Source organism: Ranitomeya variabilis, chromosome 2 (assembly GCF_051348905.1).
Source record: "Ranitomeya variabilis isolate aRanVar5 chromosome 2, aRanVar5.hap1, whole genome shotgun sequence".
Classification (NCBI taxonomy): domain Eukaryota; kingdom Metazoa; phylum Chordata; class Amphibia; order Anura; family Dendrobatidae; genus Ranitomeya; species Ranitomeya variabilis.
This window is the reverse complement of record NC_135233.1, coordinates 1085613521-1085631684: the sequence shown is the minus strand read 5'-3', so window position 1 is coordinate 1085631684 and position 18164 is coordinate 1085613521. Positions and strand designations below refer to the sequence as shown.

The window sequence follows — 18164 nt, the reverse complement described above, 5'->3', positions numbered from 1 at the left end:
ACTGTGTTCTTTTCTTTGTAGGTCTTCCATTTTCGGTAAACAGTAAAATGACATGCTTTACTAAAAAGCCCTATCTTGGTCTCATCTGTCTACTAGACACTTTCCCAGAAGGATTTTGGCTTTCTTATGTACATTTTGCAAAGATATAGGTTCACACTAGCATTCAGCAGGGCTGCGGCGGGCTGCAGACTACTTCTGTGAAGCCCCGCCCACTGCCACGCCTCTTCATTCAGCTCTGCCTACGGCTGCATGCGTCCTGCATACCCTATCTTTACATTGGGTACGCAGGCCATGCAGATGTATGCGTAAGCCTCTGCATGTGTCATTTTGAAGCTGCGCCGACCGCCACAAAATCCCAACATGTTACGTATGTCGCAGGTCAGTGCAACGTCAAGACGACGCATGCGGAGGCTTACGCATACATCTGCATGGCCTGCGTACCCAAGGTTATAGGGTACGCAGGATGCACGCAGCCATAGGCAGAGCTGAATGAAGAGGAGCGACAGTGGGTGGGGCTTCACGGAGGAAGTCTGCAGCCCTGACGAACACTAGTGTGAAACTAGCCTAATTTAACTTGAGTCAACAGAGATTGAGTTCCCACAAACCCACGCCTTCCTCCTTAAGACTCCAGGCTGTACAGTGTATCAGTGCTGAGGCAGCTGTCAGTCAGTGCTGGAGTGCGGTAACAGCTGCCGCTCACTATGGACTAGGCAGTGACTGAGGCTCGCCTCTATGACTGAAAGCTGACTGAAAGCTGGAGGCTGCAGGGATGAATAAAGTTAATTTTTGCCCAGCAGCCGGGGATCTCAGAATGCTGTTAACCTGAAGATTAACCCCCTACCTGCAGTTTAATAGCATTTTTTGACATGACAGGTTCCTTTTAATGAGGTCAGTGCACAAAAGAACTGAACCAGCAAGGTTATATAATACAAAATATAACATTTCCCTGCACGATAAAAATAAAAAGATGAAATTGTTAAAATTACGTTTTTTCTTTCTCCAGCGCTCTTTAAAAAATGCAATTAATTGCATTCAAAAGCGACAAAAAAATAAAAGCATTTAATGGCCACATAATCCATATGTTTACAGACTTCCCAAAAAAGCTTTTTACCACTGAAATACCGTAATAATAAAAAATGGAAGTTTGCTACTGCTGCAATCATACTGACCTGGAGAATCATATAAACATACCAACAAAAATGTCCCAAAAATAGCAAAATTGCCTGTAGATAAAAAGAAAAAAATAAATTAAGGCTCTAGGAAGAAGGGGGAGGGAATACGAATGCTCAAAAACGAAAATTGGCCCACAGACGAAAAAGGTAAGAAGAGCAGGAGGATCAGTGTCTCAGATTAGTTTCATCAATTGATCAATGCATAAAAAAATAATTACTTTAATTCAGATACTCGATGTCCTACTGCAGGTAACAGAGGACTTCTCTATGAGATGTGGATTGGACCACAAGCTTCAGATTCCGAGGAGCTGTCACTTCAACATCGTTCCGTGGTCCTCAGCGCAAGTTCCACACCGGATGTCTCATTAATTCCAGGACAAACTTTCAGGTATCTGAAAAAAAAAACAGAGCTCAAATTGATATTATTACATTAAAATAAATCAAAGATTCAGGAAAATATCTAGGTAACACTAGCTGGCACCGTTATGAAGAGTCTAGGTAATGGGGTCAAGCCCAAAATATGAGATATTGCTTAAATAAGAAGCTTCCGTGAAGATAGAAACCTGGTTGACCAATTGATCGTCTCAGTTTCAGCTGCTGAAAACTTTAACAGCGGCCACTAGTGGTTAAATAGAGTATTACAGGATCCCAATCCTCTTAAATATTGACGAGCCAACTTAGTCCTTCAGAGCAAAAGTTCTCATTATGTTCTGAATAAGCCTTATTTTTTTAATATTGATACACCATTTTGATTAAGAGCAAAAGTGAAAAGCCCTAGTAGGGCTTAGCCCAATTTATGCTAAAATGTTCCAAAAATTATTTCCTGACCCCTGAAGGTTATTACAATAAATAAAAAATCAGCTTGGTATTTTATTCGATGAGATAGCCCCTTCTATAAATTGAGAACCTTTTTTGATGGCTCCTTCAGAACTTTTGGTGACTGTTCCACATTCTCTAACGGGTGAGATTCTTTTCGTCAAAAGTCACCTTCAATTTTACTTATCCCAAAATATCCCACAAATTTGATTGCAAAACTGCTATGTTTTCAGAGGACGATGGGACCCTCGTAAATTAGGAAATGGTGGAGGAGTTTGGGCGTGAACACAACTGTGGCGCTAATAATGTTATACAACTTTTTTAAAAAGTAGAATGAGCTTAGCTGGACGGTGAGAAGCCGCCACGGCCGGACATATTTACTAGAATTTCTTAATAAATTGGTGTAAGTTATAACTGAAATCAACTTTTGGCACAAGGACTAACAGATATGGGACCATTAAAAACCAATTATAAAAAGATAAACCTGGAATAGGACTTTATTATAACACACAAATGGCCCTAAAATAGGGCAAGCAGAATGACAGGCTGTCAACCCAACAAATGTTTAAATCAACAAAAAGAAATGGCATTGGAAACACCAAAAGTGAGACAGCGGAGAAAAGACCGTGTGTATCGCTGCCCAGTGCAGTGGCGACTGATGTTGTCTGATCACTAATCACATGCACAATAGACTTGGTCAAACCTGATGAAGCTCGATATCTAAATAAAAGTCCTCAAATGGCAAGTAAATGGTTAATGACTATCATACATCGTACACCAGAACTCCGTAGTGGTCTGTTACAATAATCTGGTTCATCTACAAATTGTACTGTGGGCTCAAATCCAATTTATATTCTACACACAGAGCAAGAATAAGCGGATTCTTTGTATCGCCAGAAACTAACAATTATACATTTTGGATACAATCAGACAGTAAAGCTCAACTCTTCATAAGCCAATCACATGAGGAAAAAGCTAAGGTAAGATGTGAGAAACTATGTGCTATCAGCATTATATGAAGACCGATGATGTCACTGTGTACATATATTATCTAAGTTATCCTGTACTGATCCTGAGTTACATCCTGTATTATACCCCAGAGCTGCACTCACTATTCTGCTGGTGCAGTCACTGTGTACATACATTACATTACTGATCCTGAGTTACCTCCTGTATTATATTCCAGAGCTGCACTCACTATTCTGCTGGTGCAGTCACTGTGTACATACATTACATTACTGATCCTGAGTTACATCCTGTATTATACCCCAGAGCTGCACTCACTATTCTGCTGGTGGAATCACTGTGTACATACATTACATTACTGATCCTGAGTTACCTCCTGTATTATACCCCAGAGCTGCACTCACTATTCTGCTGGTGCAGTCACTGTGTACATACATTACATTACTGATCCTGAGTTACATCCTGTATTATACCCCAGAGCTGCACTCACTATTCTGCTGGTGCAGTCACTGTGTACATACATTACATTACTGATCCGGAGTTACATCCTGTATTATACTCCAGAGCTGCACTCACTATTCTGCTGGTGCAGTCACTGTGTACATACATTACATTACTGATCCTGAGTTACATCCTGTATTATACTCCAGAGCTGCGCTCACTATTCTGCTGGTGCAGTCACTGTGTACATACATTACATTACTGATCCTGAGTTGCATCCTGTATTATACTCCAGAGCTGCACTCACTATTCTGCTGGTCCTTTCACTGTGTACATACATTACATTACTGATCCTGAGTTACATCCTGTATTATACTCCAGAGCTGCACTCACTATTCTGCTGGTGCAGTCACTGTGTACATACATTACATTACTGATCCTGAGTTACATCCTGTATTATACTCCAGAGCTGCACTCACTATTCTGCTGGTGCAGTCACTGTGTACGTACATTACATTACTGATCCTGAGTTACATCCTGTATTATACTCCAGAGCTGCACTCACTATTCTGCTGGTGCAGTCACTGTGTACATACATTACATTACTGATCCTGAGTTACATCCTGTATTATACTCCAGAGCTGCACTCACTATTCTGCTGGTGCAGTCACTGTGTACATACATTACTGATCCTGAGTTACATCCTGTATTATACTCCAGAGCTGCACTCACTATTCTGCTGGTGCAGTCACTGTGTATATACATTACATTACTGATCCTGAGTTACATCCTGTATTATACCCCAGAGCTGCACTCACTATTCTGCTGGTGCAGTCACTGTGTACATACATTACATTACTGATCCTGAGTTACATCCTGTATTATACTCCAGAGCTGCACTCACTATTCTACTGGTGCAGTCACTGTGTACATACATTACATTACTGATCCTGAGTTACATCCTGTATTATACCCCAGAGCTGCACTCACTATTCTGCTGGTGCAGTCACTGTGTACATACATTACATTACTGATCCTGAGTTACATCCTGTATTATACTCCAGAGCTGCACTCACTATTCTGCTGGTGCAGTCACTGTGTACGTACATTACATTACTGATCCTGAGTTACATCCTGTATTATACTCCAGAGCTGCACTCACTATTCTGCTGGTGCAGTCACTGTGTACATACATTACATTACTGATCCTGAGTTACATCCTGTATTATACTCCAGAGCTGCACTCACTATTCTGCTGGTGCAGTCACTGTGTACATACATTACTGATCCTGAGTTACATCCTGTATTATACTCCAGAGCTGCACTCACTATTCTGCTGGTGCAGTCACTGTGTATATACATTACATTACTGATCCTGAGTTACATCCTGTATTATACCCCAGAGCTGCACTCACTATTCTGCTGGTGCAGTCACTGTGTACATACATTACATTACTGATCATGAGTTACATCCTGTATTATACTCCAGAGCTGCACTCACTATTCTGCTGGTGCAGTCACTGTGTACATACATTACATTACTGATCCTGAGTTACATCCTGTATTATACCCCAGAGCTGCACTCAATATTCTGCTGGCGGAGTCACCGTGTAAAAACCGTCGACATTCCACAGGTGAAGCAAAAAGGACCACCACTTTGCTATATGGTTTGGTTGCAAGAGGCCAAGTCTCCACTCCCTCTAGCAAAAGGAAAATGGCAGCTTCAACCTGGGTGAGAAAATCAAAGACCACAAATCTGGCAGTATTTGACTTTATTCTTCTGACATTAATGGACACCAGCATCAATGGAGTGGGTACCTTATTGGCGATTAAGTTAGATGTCTTTCTTCTTCCCACTCCCATTATCCTCTGCCTCTGAGGAGGAATCCTTCCCCTTCTTTAACGACACAGAGATGTCCATTCCCACGTGTTTTTTCTTTTTATCGTCTTCATCTCTGGACTTTGGGCCCATCACTCCCTCCAAGGATCTTACATTCCCAGAAGAAGGGAACTCAGCACCCCCTGTAAGCCCCACCGAAGCCACAAACTAACCCTCAGCTTTCTCCTCAGAGGAAGAGATGTTCTCGTGGGCTTGGAACCGGTTAGAAAGACCAACCAGAGGGGAGTCAGTTTTTCCTTCTTTAGGTACCTTGGTCAGAGTGAGAGAAGTTGTTTTATCTCTCTTCTTTTTCTTTTTGGGGCCGAGCTTACGCTTGTCCTCTAGCTACTGCTTATAATCCTGATGCAAACTTTCATAATGGGAGGATTCTAAGACAGTGGCGCATTTCTTCCTGTGGATCCTCTTGATCTCCTCATCCAACTCATTATCCCTTGGGGCCTCAGCTGGGCAGGCGTCTTTTTATTGATTTTCCTCCTTGGCCCCTCAACTCCCTCACCCTTGCTAGTCCCTTCCCAAGCAGAATCAGCCTCAAGGCTTTCTCCCACCAGGGTCACGACTGCATTAGCAAAGGAGCGAGGACAATGGCTGAATAAGTGAACTAACTCACCACACAGGTGGCACCCAATCTGCACGCAAGATGCATCAAGATGGCCGATGTCCCCACACAATGCACATTTCTGCACAGTGCAGTTTGCGCTGAAGTGTGTGGGGTCGCCGCACCTGTGACAGAGCTTTGGTTGTTCCTGGTAGAAGACCAGGATACGATCCCTACCCAGGAAGGCAGATGATGGAATGTGGGCAACTGTACCACCTGAACGCTTAAGTGTTAACATAAACGTCCAGGCCCCTGACCAGATACCAAACTTGTCACGGTTTTTCTTTGGGATATCTACCACCTCTCCATACCGGCCAAGCCACGTCATGATGTCAAAACAAGAAAGCGACTCATTACAAGTCATCACGGTCACTTTCTTGACTTGGTTTAGGCGAGACACAGCCTGACTGGCAAAGTTTCGCTAGCCTAGCCAGGCTAATTTTTTCCAACTCATAGTTCAACCAGAAGAGCTCAAGCCCCTAAGGCCGAACAAAGCTGACATCAAACTCGGGCGTGGAATAGGGATGTATCAAGGTATAGATGTCAATCACCTTGAAGCCCATCCTCAGCAGGAGCTCCACAACCTTAGACCTTGGAGGATACACATCACTGTCCCACCACCGAAGATGGACCACATTCCTACGCACACTGCCGGGCCTGGCTCCTGTGTGGGACCATACTATATCCCCCCTTTTTTCTCTTGGAAGGCTCTGAGGCATGTCTCTCTTTACAGAAGATCCTCTATCATTAGTCATCTCTCCCCCTTCTTTAGAGCCTCCAGGACACGTCGCTGCAACATGCTGTCCTCAGAGCCCGGAGACGAGGAGGACATCCTATTTCTCCCGGAGGTGACACTGTCATAACTCCTGACAGGTGCTGCCACCATCGGGGGCCAACCGGACCATTGACCACATCCATACCAACAGTATCACTATAACCCACCTCCATAACCCTCCACCAAACCAGCAACCACACAACTAGACAAAGATCTTGCCTCATTCACACCCACCACCACATTTATTCCTGCTGGACCAGTGACAACAGGGGGTGACATTTTAACATTAGCATCATTAGCCACAAGGGGCTTGACCACCCCCCAAAACTGGGAGTGACTACTCCCCTGGTCTTACGTGTGCTCTCCACATCAGCAGATGATTATTAGCGTTGCTTTCCATGCTAATATGATGGACATTTTCCAGAAATTCCACTGACAACTATCACAGCAACAAAATAAGCAACATTGCTAAATGTGCACTTCACATCTAGATATTGGAAATCACCACCCGATAATCTTTCATGTGTATCGAATGATAGGTTGAAGTTGCCTCCATACAACAAGGCATCTCCACGTGGACTGAGCACTGGGAGCTGGACTGGAATGTGCAATGGAAGCAAAAGTCCCCAAAAATGGAACTTGTACAAGGCAAAAAATATTACATTGAAATGTTGAAAAGTGGAGTTGGACCAAAATCTAATATGAATATTGGGATTCAGATCCACAATACATGGCTGAACCCAGAAGTTGTAACTACGTACAAAAGAGAGAAACATCAGATTGTGGCTCATTCATTCTGGATTCCTGAAGTTCAAGTAAGAGTCATACATTTTCTTTTTATAGAGAAGATTTATGAAACTCTTGAATCATTTCATGCATGAATGAATTTCATTGTTGTTTCACTGCAGCAAAAAAAGTTACTATATGACCGCTATATGTTCAAGGCTACAACTACTATTACTACTCCTTATGTAGAAGAATATAACTACTATAATACTGCCCTGTGTACAAGAATATGACTACTATAATACTGCCCCTATGTACAAGACTATAACTACTTTAATACTGCCCCTATGTACAAGAATATATCTACTATAATACTGCCCCTATGTACAAGAATATAAATGCTATAATATTGCCCCCTATGTACAAGAATATCACTACTATAATACTGCCCCTATATACAAGAATATAACTACTATAATGCTGCTCCTATGTACAAGAATATAACTACTATAATACTGCTCCTATATACAAGAATATAACTACTATAATACTGCTCCTATGTACAAGAATATAACTACTATAATACTGCTCCTATGTACAACAATATAACTACTATAATACTGCTCCTATGTACAAGAATATAACTACTATAATACTGCCCCTATGTACAAGAATATAACTACTATAATACTGCTCCTATGTACAAGAATATAACTACTATAATACTGCCCCTATGTACAAGAATATAACTACTATAATACTGCTCCTATGTACAAGAATATAACTACTATAATACTGCTCCTATGTACAAGAATATAACTACTATAATACTGGAAAGAAAAAGCAACGAAGATCAGCTCACCTCCTCTTAGTCCCAGCGCACGGATCTTGCAGTGCTGCAAGTAGTTTGAAGGAAAAGCAGAAGTGCAGCGTGGGTGATGTCCATAAAAAATACCTTTTATTCCATTTTTGTTAAAAGCACATAAATCCAAAGTCCATCTTCATATCCCTAGACACAAAAATGGGTGATTCCTACCAGTGACACTGGTAGGAATCACCCGTTTTTGTGTCTATGGATATGAAGATGGACTTTGGATTTATGTGCTTTTAACAAAAATGGAATAAAAGGTATTTTTTATGGACATCACCCACGCTGGACTTCTGCTTTTCCTTACTATAATACTGCTCCTATGTATTAGAATATAACTACTATAGTACAGCCCCTATGTACAAGAAAATAACTAGAATAATACTGCTCCTATGTACAAGAATATAACTATAATAATACTGCCCCTATGTACAAGAATATAACTAGTATAATACTGCCCCTATATACAAGAATATAACTACTATAATACTGCTCCTATGTACAAGAATATAACTACTATAATACTGCCCCTATGTACAAGAATATAACTACTATAATACTGCTCCTATGTACAAGAATATAACTACTATAATACTGCCCCCTCTATGTACAAGAATATAACTACTATAATACTGCTCCTATATACTAGAATATACCTACTATAATACTGCTCCTATGTACAAGAATATAACTACTATAATACTGCCCCTATGTACAAGAATATAACTACTATAGTACTGCTCCTATTTACAAGAATATAACTACAATAATACTGCCCCTATGTACAAGAATATAACTACTATAATACTGCCCCTATGTACAAGAATATAACTACTATAACACTGCTGCTATGTACAAGAATATAACTACTATAAAACTGCCCCTATGTACAAGAATATAACTACTATAATACTGCTTCTATTTACAAGAATATAACTACTATAATACTGTCTCAATGTACAAGATTATAACTACTATAACACTGCTGCTATGTACAAGAATATAACTACTATAATACTGCCCCTATGTACAAGAATATAACTACTATAATACTGCTCCTATGTACAAGAATATAACTACTATAATACTGCCCATATGTACAAGAATATAACTACTATAATACTGCTCCTATGTACAAGAATATAACTACTATAAAACTGCCCCTATGTACAAGAATATAACTACTATAATACTGCCCCTATGTACAAGAATATAACTACTATAATACTGCTCCTATGTACAAGAATATAACTACTATAATACTGCCCCTATGTACAAGAATATAACTACTATAATACTGCTCCTATGTACAAGAATATAACTACTATAATACTGCTCCTATGTACAGGAATATAACTGCTATAATACTGCCCCTATATACAAGACTATAACTACTATAATACTGCTCCTATGTACAAGAATATAACTATAATAATACTGCTCCTATGTACAAGAATATAACTACTATAATACTGCCTCCTATGTACAAGAATATAACTACTATAATACTGCCTCTTATGTACAAGAATATAACTACTATAATACTGCCCTCTATGTACAAGAATATAACTACTATAATAATGCCCCTATGTACAAGAATATAACTACTATAATACTGTCCCCTATATACAAGAATATAACTAATATAATACTGCTCCTATGTACAAGAATATAACTACTATAATACTGCCCCTATGTACAAGAATATAACTACTATAATACTGCTCCTATGTACAAGAATATAACTACTATAATACTGCCCCCTCTATGTACAAGAATATAACTACTATAATACTGCTCCTATATACTAGAATATACCTACTATAATACTGCTCCTATGTACAAGAATATAACTACTATAATACTGCCCCTATGTACAAGAATATAACTACTATAGTACTGCTCCTATTTACAAGAATATAACTACTATAATACTGCCCCTATGTACAAGAATATAACTACTATAATACTGCCCCTATGTACAAGAATATAACTACTATAACACTGCTGCTATGTACAAGAATATAACTAATATAATACTGCCCCTATGAACAAGAATATAACTACTATAATACTGCTTCTATTTACAAGAATATAACTACTATAATACTGTCTCTATGTACAAGATTATAACTACTATAACACTGCTGCTATGTACAAGAATATAACTACTATAATACTGCCCCTATGTACAAGAATATAACTACTATAATAATGCTCCTATGTACAAGAATATAACTACTATAATACTGCCCCTATGTACAAGAATATAACTACTATAATACTGCTCCTATGTACAAGAATATAACTACTATAATGCTGCTCCTATGTACAAGAATATAACGACTATAATACTGCTCCTATGTACAAGAATATAACTACTATAATACTGCTCCTATGTACAAGAATATAACTACTATAATACTGTCCCTATGTACAAGAATAAAACTACTATAATACTGCTTCTATGTACAGGAATATAACTACTATAATACTGCCCCTATGTACAAGAATATAACTACTATAATACTGCTCCCTATGTACAAGAATATAACTACTATAATACTGCCCCTATGTACAAGAATATAACTACTATAATACTGCTCCTATGTACAGGAATATAACTACTATAATACTGCCCCTATGTACAAGAATATAACTACTATAATACTGCCCCTATGTACAATAATATAACTACTATAATACTGCTCCTATTTGCAGGAATATAACTACTATAATACTGCCCCTATGTACAAGAATATAACTACTATAATACTGCCCCTTTGTACAAGAATATAACTACTATAATACTGCTCCTATGTACAAGAATATAACTACTAAAATACTGCTGCTATGTACAAGAATATAACTACTATAATACTTCCCCTATGTACAAGAATATAACTACTATAATACTGCTCCTATGTACAAGAATATAACTACTATAATACTGCCCCTATGTACAAGAATATAACTACTATAATACAGCTCCTATTTACAAGAATATAACTACTATAATACTGTCCCTATGTACAAGAATATAACTACTATAATACTGCACCTATGTACAAGAATATAACTACTATAATACTGTCCCTATGTACAAGAATATAACTACTATAATACTGCACCTATGTACAAGAATATAACTACTATAATACTGCTCCTATTTACAAGAATATAACTGCTATAATACTGCCCCTATGTACAAGAATATAACTACTATAACACTGCTGCTATGTACAAGAATATAACTACTATAATTCTTCCCCTATGTACAAGAATATAACTACTATAATACTGCTCCTATGTACAAGAATATAACTACTATAATACTGCCCCATGTACAAGAATATAACTACTATAATACTGCTCCTATGTACAAGAATATAACTACTATAATACTGCCCCTATGTACAAGACTATAACTACTATAATACTGCCCCTATGTACAAGAATATAACTACTATAATACTGCTCCTATGTACAAGAATATAACTACTATAATTCTGCCCCCTATGTACAAGAATATTACTACTATAATACTGCCCCCTATGTACAAGAATATAACTACTATAATACTGCCCCTATGTACAAGACTATAACTACTATAATACTGCCCCTATGTACAAGAATATAACTACTATAATACTGCTCCTATGTACAAGAATATAACTACTATAATTCTGCCCCCTATGTACAAGAATATTACTACTATAATACTGCCCCCTATGTACAAGAATATAACTACTATAATACTGCTCCTATGTACAAGAATATTACTACTATAATACTGCCCCCTATGTACAAGAATATAACTACTATAATACTGTCCCCTATGTACAAGAATATAACTACTATAATACTGCCCCTATGTACAAGAATATAACTACTATAATACTGCTCCTATGTACAAGAATATTACTACTATAATACTGCCCCCTATGTACAAGAATATTACTACTATAATACTGCCCCCTATGTACAAGAATATAACTACTATAATACTGCCCCCTATGTACAAGAATATAACTACTATAATACTGCCCCCTATGTACAAGAATATAACTACAATAATACTTCCCCTATGTACAAGAATATAACTACTATAATACTGCTCCTATGTACAAGAATATAACTACTATAATACTGCCCCTATGTACAAGAATATAACTACTATAATACAGCTCCTATTTACAAGAATATAACTACTATAATACTGTCCCTATGTACAAGAATATAACTACTATAATACTGCACCTATGTACAAGAATATAACTACTATAATACTGTCCCTATGTACAAGAATATAACTACTATAATACTGCACCTATGTACAAGAATATAACTACTATAATACTGCTCCTATTTACAAGAATATAACTGCTATAATACTGCCCCTATGTACAAGAATATAACTACTATAACACTGCTGCTATGTACAAGAATATAACTACTATAATACTTCCCCTATGTACAAGAATATAACTACTATAATACTGCTCCTATGTACAAGAATATAACTACTATAATACTGCCCCATGTACAAGAATATAACTACTATAATACTGCTCCTATGTACAAGAATATAACTACTATAATACTGCCCCTATGTACAAGACTATAACTACTATAATACTGCCCCTATGTACAAGAATATAACTACTATAATACTGCTCCTATGTACAAGAATATAACTACTATAATTCTGCCCCCTATGTACAAGAATATTACTACTATAATACTGCCCCCTATGTACAAGAATATAACTACTATAATACTGCCCCTATGTACAAGAATATAACTACTATAATACTGCTCCTATGTACAAGAATATAACTACTATAATACTGCCCCCTCTATGTACAAGAATATAACTACTATAATACTGCTCCTATATACTAGAATATACCTACTATAATACTGCTCCTATGTACAAGAATATAACTACTATAATACTGCCCCTATGTACAAGAATATAACTACTATAGTACTGCTCCTATTTACAAGAATATAACTACTATAATACTGCCCCTATGTACAAGAATATAACTACTATAATACTGCCCCTATGTACAAGAATATAACTACTATAACACTGCTGCTATGTACAAGAATATAACTAATATAATACTGCCCCTATGAACAAGAATATAACTACTATAATACTGCTTCTATTTACAAGAATATAACTACTATAATACTGTCTCTATGTACAAGATTATAACTACTATAACACTGCTGCTATGTACAAGAATATAACTACTATAATACTGCCCCTATGTACAAGAATATAACTACTATAATACTGCTCCTATGTACAAGAATATAACTACTATAATACTGCCCCTATGTACAAGAATATAACTACTATAATACTGCTCCTATGTACAAGAATATAACTACTATAATGCTGCTCCTATGTACAAGAATATAACTACTATAATACTGCTCCTATGTACAAGAATATAACTACTATAATACTGCTCCTATGTACAAGAATATAACTACTATAATACTGTCCCTATGTACAAGAATAAAACTACTATAATACTGCTTCTATGTACAGGAATATAACTACTATAATACTGCCCCTATGTAGAAGAATATAACTACTATAATACTGCTCCCTATGTACAAGAATATAACTACTATAATACTGCCCCTATGTACAAGAATATAACTACTATAATACTGCTCCTATGTACAGGAATATAACTACTATAATACTGCCCCTATGTACAAGAATATAACTACTATAATACTGCCCCTATGTACAATAATATAACTACTATAATACTGCTCCTATTTGCAGGAATATAACTACTATAATACTGCCCCTATGTACAAGAATATAACTACTATAATACTGCCCCTTTGTACAAGAATATAACTACTATAATACTGCTCCTATGTACAAGAATATAACTACTAAAATACTGCTGCTATGTACAAGAATATAACTACTATAATACTTCCCCTATGTACAAGAATATAACTACTATAATACTGCTCCTATGTACAAGAATATAACTACTATAATACTGCCCCTATGTACAAGAATATAACTACTATAATACAGCTCCTATTTACAAGAATATAACTACTATAATACTGTCCCTATGTACAAGAATATAACTACTATAATACTGCACCTATGTACAAGAATATAACTACTATAATACTGTCCCTATGTACAAGAATATAACTACTATAATACTGCACCTATGTACAAGAATATAACTACTATAATACTGCTCCTATTTACAAGAATATAACTGCTATAATACTGCCCCTATGTACAAGAATATAACTACTATAACACTGCTGCTATGTACAAGAATATAACTACTATAATACTTCCCCTATGTACAAGAATATAACTACTATAATACTGCTCCTATGTACAAGAATATAACTACTATAATACTGCCCCATGTACAAGAATATAACTACTATAATACTGCTCCTATGTACAAGAATATAACTACTATAATACTGCCCCTATGTACAAGACTATAACTACTATAATACTGCCCCTATGTACAAGAATATAACTACTATAATACTGCTCCTATGTACAAGAATATAACTACTATAATTCTGCCCCCTATGTACAAGAATATTACTACTATAATACTGCCCCCTATGTACAAGAATATAACTACTATAATACTTCCCCTATGTACAAGAATATAACTACTATAATACTGCTCCTATGTACAAGAATATAACTACTATAATACTGCCCCTATGTACAAGAATATAACTACTATAATACAGCTCCTATTTACAAGAATATAACTACTATAATACTGTCCCTATGTACAAGAATATAACTACTATAATACTGCACCTATGTACAAGAATATAACTACTATAATACTGTCCCTATGTACAAGAATATAACTACTATAATACTGCACCTATGTACAAGAATATAACTACTATAATACTGCTCCTATTTACAAGAATATAACTGCTATAATACTGCCCCTATGTACAAGAATATAACTACTATAACACTGCTGCTATGTACAAGAATATAACTACTATAATTCTTCCCCTATGTACAAGAATATAACTACTATAATACTGCTCTGTCATGATCTCTGCAGGCAGAGATCATAGCAAGCCTATAGAGGGACAAGCTCTCGGAAGATGGAACTATACTGACCATGAACTAAGCCTGCCGCGCAACTAGAAATAGCCAGGTAGCATTTCCTATTTATCGCTAGATGCCCAGCTCTGGCCTAAGACCTAAATAGCTAGCAGAGGGAAATATAAGACCTGGCTCACCTCTAGAGAAATATTCCAAAGAAGACAGTAGCCCCCCACATATAATGACGGTGAGTTCAGATGAAACAACAAACGCAGCAGGAAAATAGACTTAGCAAATTTGAGGTCCGCTTACTAGATAGCAGAAGACAGATAGTATACTTTCATGGTCAGCAGAAAAACACTAACAAAACACCATCCAGAGATTACCTTAAACTCTGGCATTAACTCATAACGCCAGAGTAGCAATCTCTGATCAACGAGAGCTTTCCAGACACAGTAACAAAACTTCAGCTGTGAACTGGAACAAATAGGCAAAACGAAACATGGACAAAGTCCAACTTATCTAGTAGTTGTCAGAAGCAGGAACAAGCACTGAGAGGCATCAGATAACATTGTTGACCGGCAAGAAACCACCAGAGAAATGAGCTTAAATAGCGACACCCACTACTGATGGAACCAGGTGAAACAGGAAAGAGGATGACAAGTCCAATTCCACAAGCGGCCACCGGGGGAGCCCAGAATCCAAATTCACAACAGTACCCCCCCCTCAAGGAGGGGGCACCGAACCCTCACCAGATCCACCAGGGCGACCAGGATGAGCCCTATGGAAGGCACGAACAAGATCAGAAGCATGAACATCAGATGCATTGACCCAAGAATTATCCTCCTGGCCGTAACCCTTCCAGTTGACCAGATACTGGAGTCTCCGTCTGGAAACACGAGAGTCCAAAATCTTCTCCACAACGTACTCCAACTCACCCTCAACCAACACCGGAGCAGGAGGCTCAACTGAAGGTACAACAGGTACCTCATACCTGCGCAATAACGACCGATGAAAAACGTTATGAATGGAAAAGGACGCAGGGAGATCCAAACGGAAAGAAACAGGATTAAGAATCTCCAATATTCTATAAGGGCCGATGAACCGAGGTTTAAACTTAGGAGAAGAGACCCTCATAGGGACAAAACGAGAAGACAACCACACCAAATCTCCAACACAAAGCCGAGAACCAACACGACGATGACGGTTGGCAAAACGCTGAGTCTTCTCCTGGGACAACTTCAAATTGTCCATAACCTGCCCCCAGATGTGATGCAATCTCTCCACCACCGCATCCACTCCAGGACAATCCGAGGATTCCACCTGACCGGAGGAAAATCGAGGGTGAAACCCCGAATTACAGAAAAACGGGGACACCAAGGTGGAAGAGCTGGCCCGATTATTGAGGGCGAACTCTGCCAATGGCAAAAAAGCAACCCAATCATCCCGGTCAGCAGAGACAAAACACCTCAGATATGTCTCCAGGGTCTGATTAGTCCGCTCGGTCTGGCCATTAGTCTGAGGGTGAAAAGCAGATGAAAAAGACAAATCTATGCCCATCCTAGCACAGAATGCCCGCCAAAATCTAGACACAAATTGGGTACCTCTGTCAGAAACAATATTCTCAGGAATACCGTGCAATCGGACAACATTCTGAAAAAACAGAGGAACCAACTCAGAAGAAGAAGGCAACTTGGGCAGAGGAACCAAATGGACCATTTTAGAGAAACGGTCACAGACCACCCAGATGACAGACATCTTCTGGGAAACAGGCAGATCTGAAATAAAATCCATCGAGATGTGTGTCCAAGGCCTCTTAGGAATAGGCAAGGGCAACAGCAGTCCGCTAGCCCGAGAACTACAAGACTTGGCCCGAGCACAAACGTCACATGACTGCACAAAGACTCGCACATCTCGTGACAGGGAAGGCCACCAGAAGGATCTTGCCACCAAATCCCTGGTACCAAAAATTCCGGGATGACCTGCCAATGCAGAAGAATGTACCTCAGAGATGACTCTGCTGGTCCAATCATCCGGAACAAACAGTCTATCAGGCGGACAACGATCCGGTCTATCCGCCTGAAACTCTTGCAAGGACCGCCGCAGATCAGGAGAAACGGCCGACAAAATTACTCCCTCCCTAAGGATACCTGTGGGTTCAGCATTACCAGGAGAGTCCGGGTCAAAACTCCTAGAAAGGGCATCTGCCTTAACATTCTTAGAACCCGGTAGGTATGACACCACAAAATTAAAGCGAGAAAAAAATAAAGACCAGCGCGCCTGTCTAGGATTCAGGCGCCTGGCAGTCTCAAGATAAATCAAATTTTTGTGGTCAGTCAATACCACCACCTGATGCTTAGCCCCCTCTAGCCAATGGCGCCACTCCTCAAACGCCCACTTCATAGCCAAAAGCTCCCTATTCCCAACATCATAATTCCGCTCTGCGGGCGAAAATTTGCGAGAAAAGAAGGCACAAGGCCTAATGACGGAGCAGTCGGAACCTTTCTGCGACAACACTGCCCCAGCTCCGATCTCCGAAGCGTCAACCTCAACCTGAAAAGGCAGATTCACATCAGGCTGACGTAACACAGGGGCAGAGGCAAAACGGTGCTTAAGCTCCTGAAAGGCCTCTACAGCATGAGGGGACCAATTAGCAACATCAGCGCCATGTCTGGTCAAATCAGTCAGTGGTTTAACGACATCCGAAAAACCAGCAATAAATCGGCGGTAAAAGTTGGCAAAGCCCAAAAATCTCTGAAGACCCTTAAGAGAGGAGGGCTGAGTCCAGTCACAAATAGCTTGC

The 18164-nt window shown here is 38.5% G+C and overlaps 1 protein-coding gene across 1 annotated transcript in view; it reads left to right on the top strand.

The window, feature by feature from the left end:
• Positions 1-18164, top strand: part of PKHD1 (PKHD1 ciliary IPT domain containing fibrocystin/polyductin) — a 785044-nt gene that overhangs the window by 34978 nt on the left and 731902 nt on the right. Inside the window, exons 13-15 of the mRNA XM_077281797.1 lie at positions 1422-1560; positions 2854-2968; positions 7205-7480. Coding sequence (XP_077137912.1) covers positions 1422-1560; positions 2854-2968; positions 7205-7480 — 530 coding nt within the window. The remainder of the gene's footprint in view (positions 1-1421; positions 1561-2853; positions 2969-7204; positions 7481-18164) is intronic.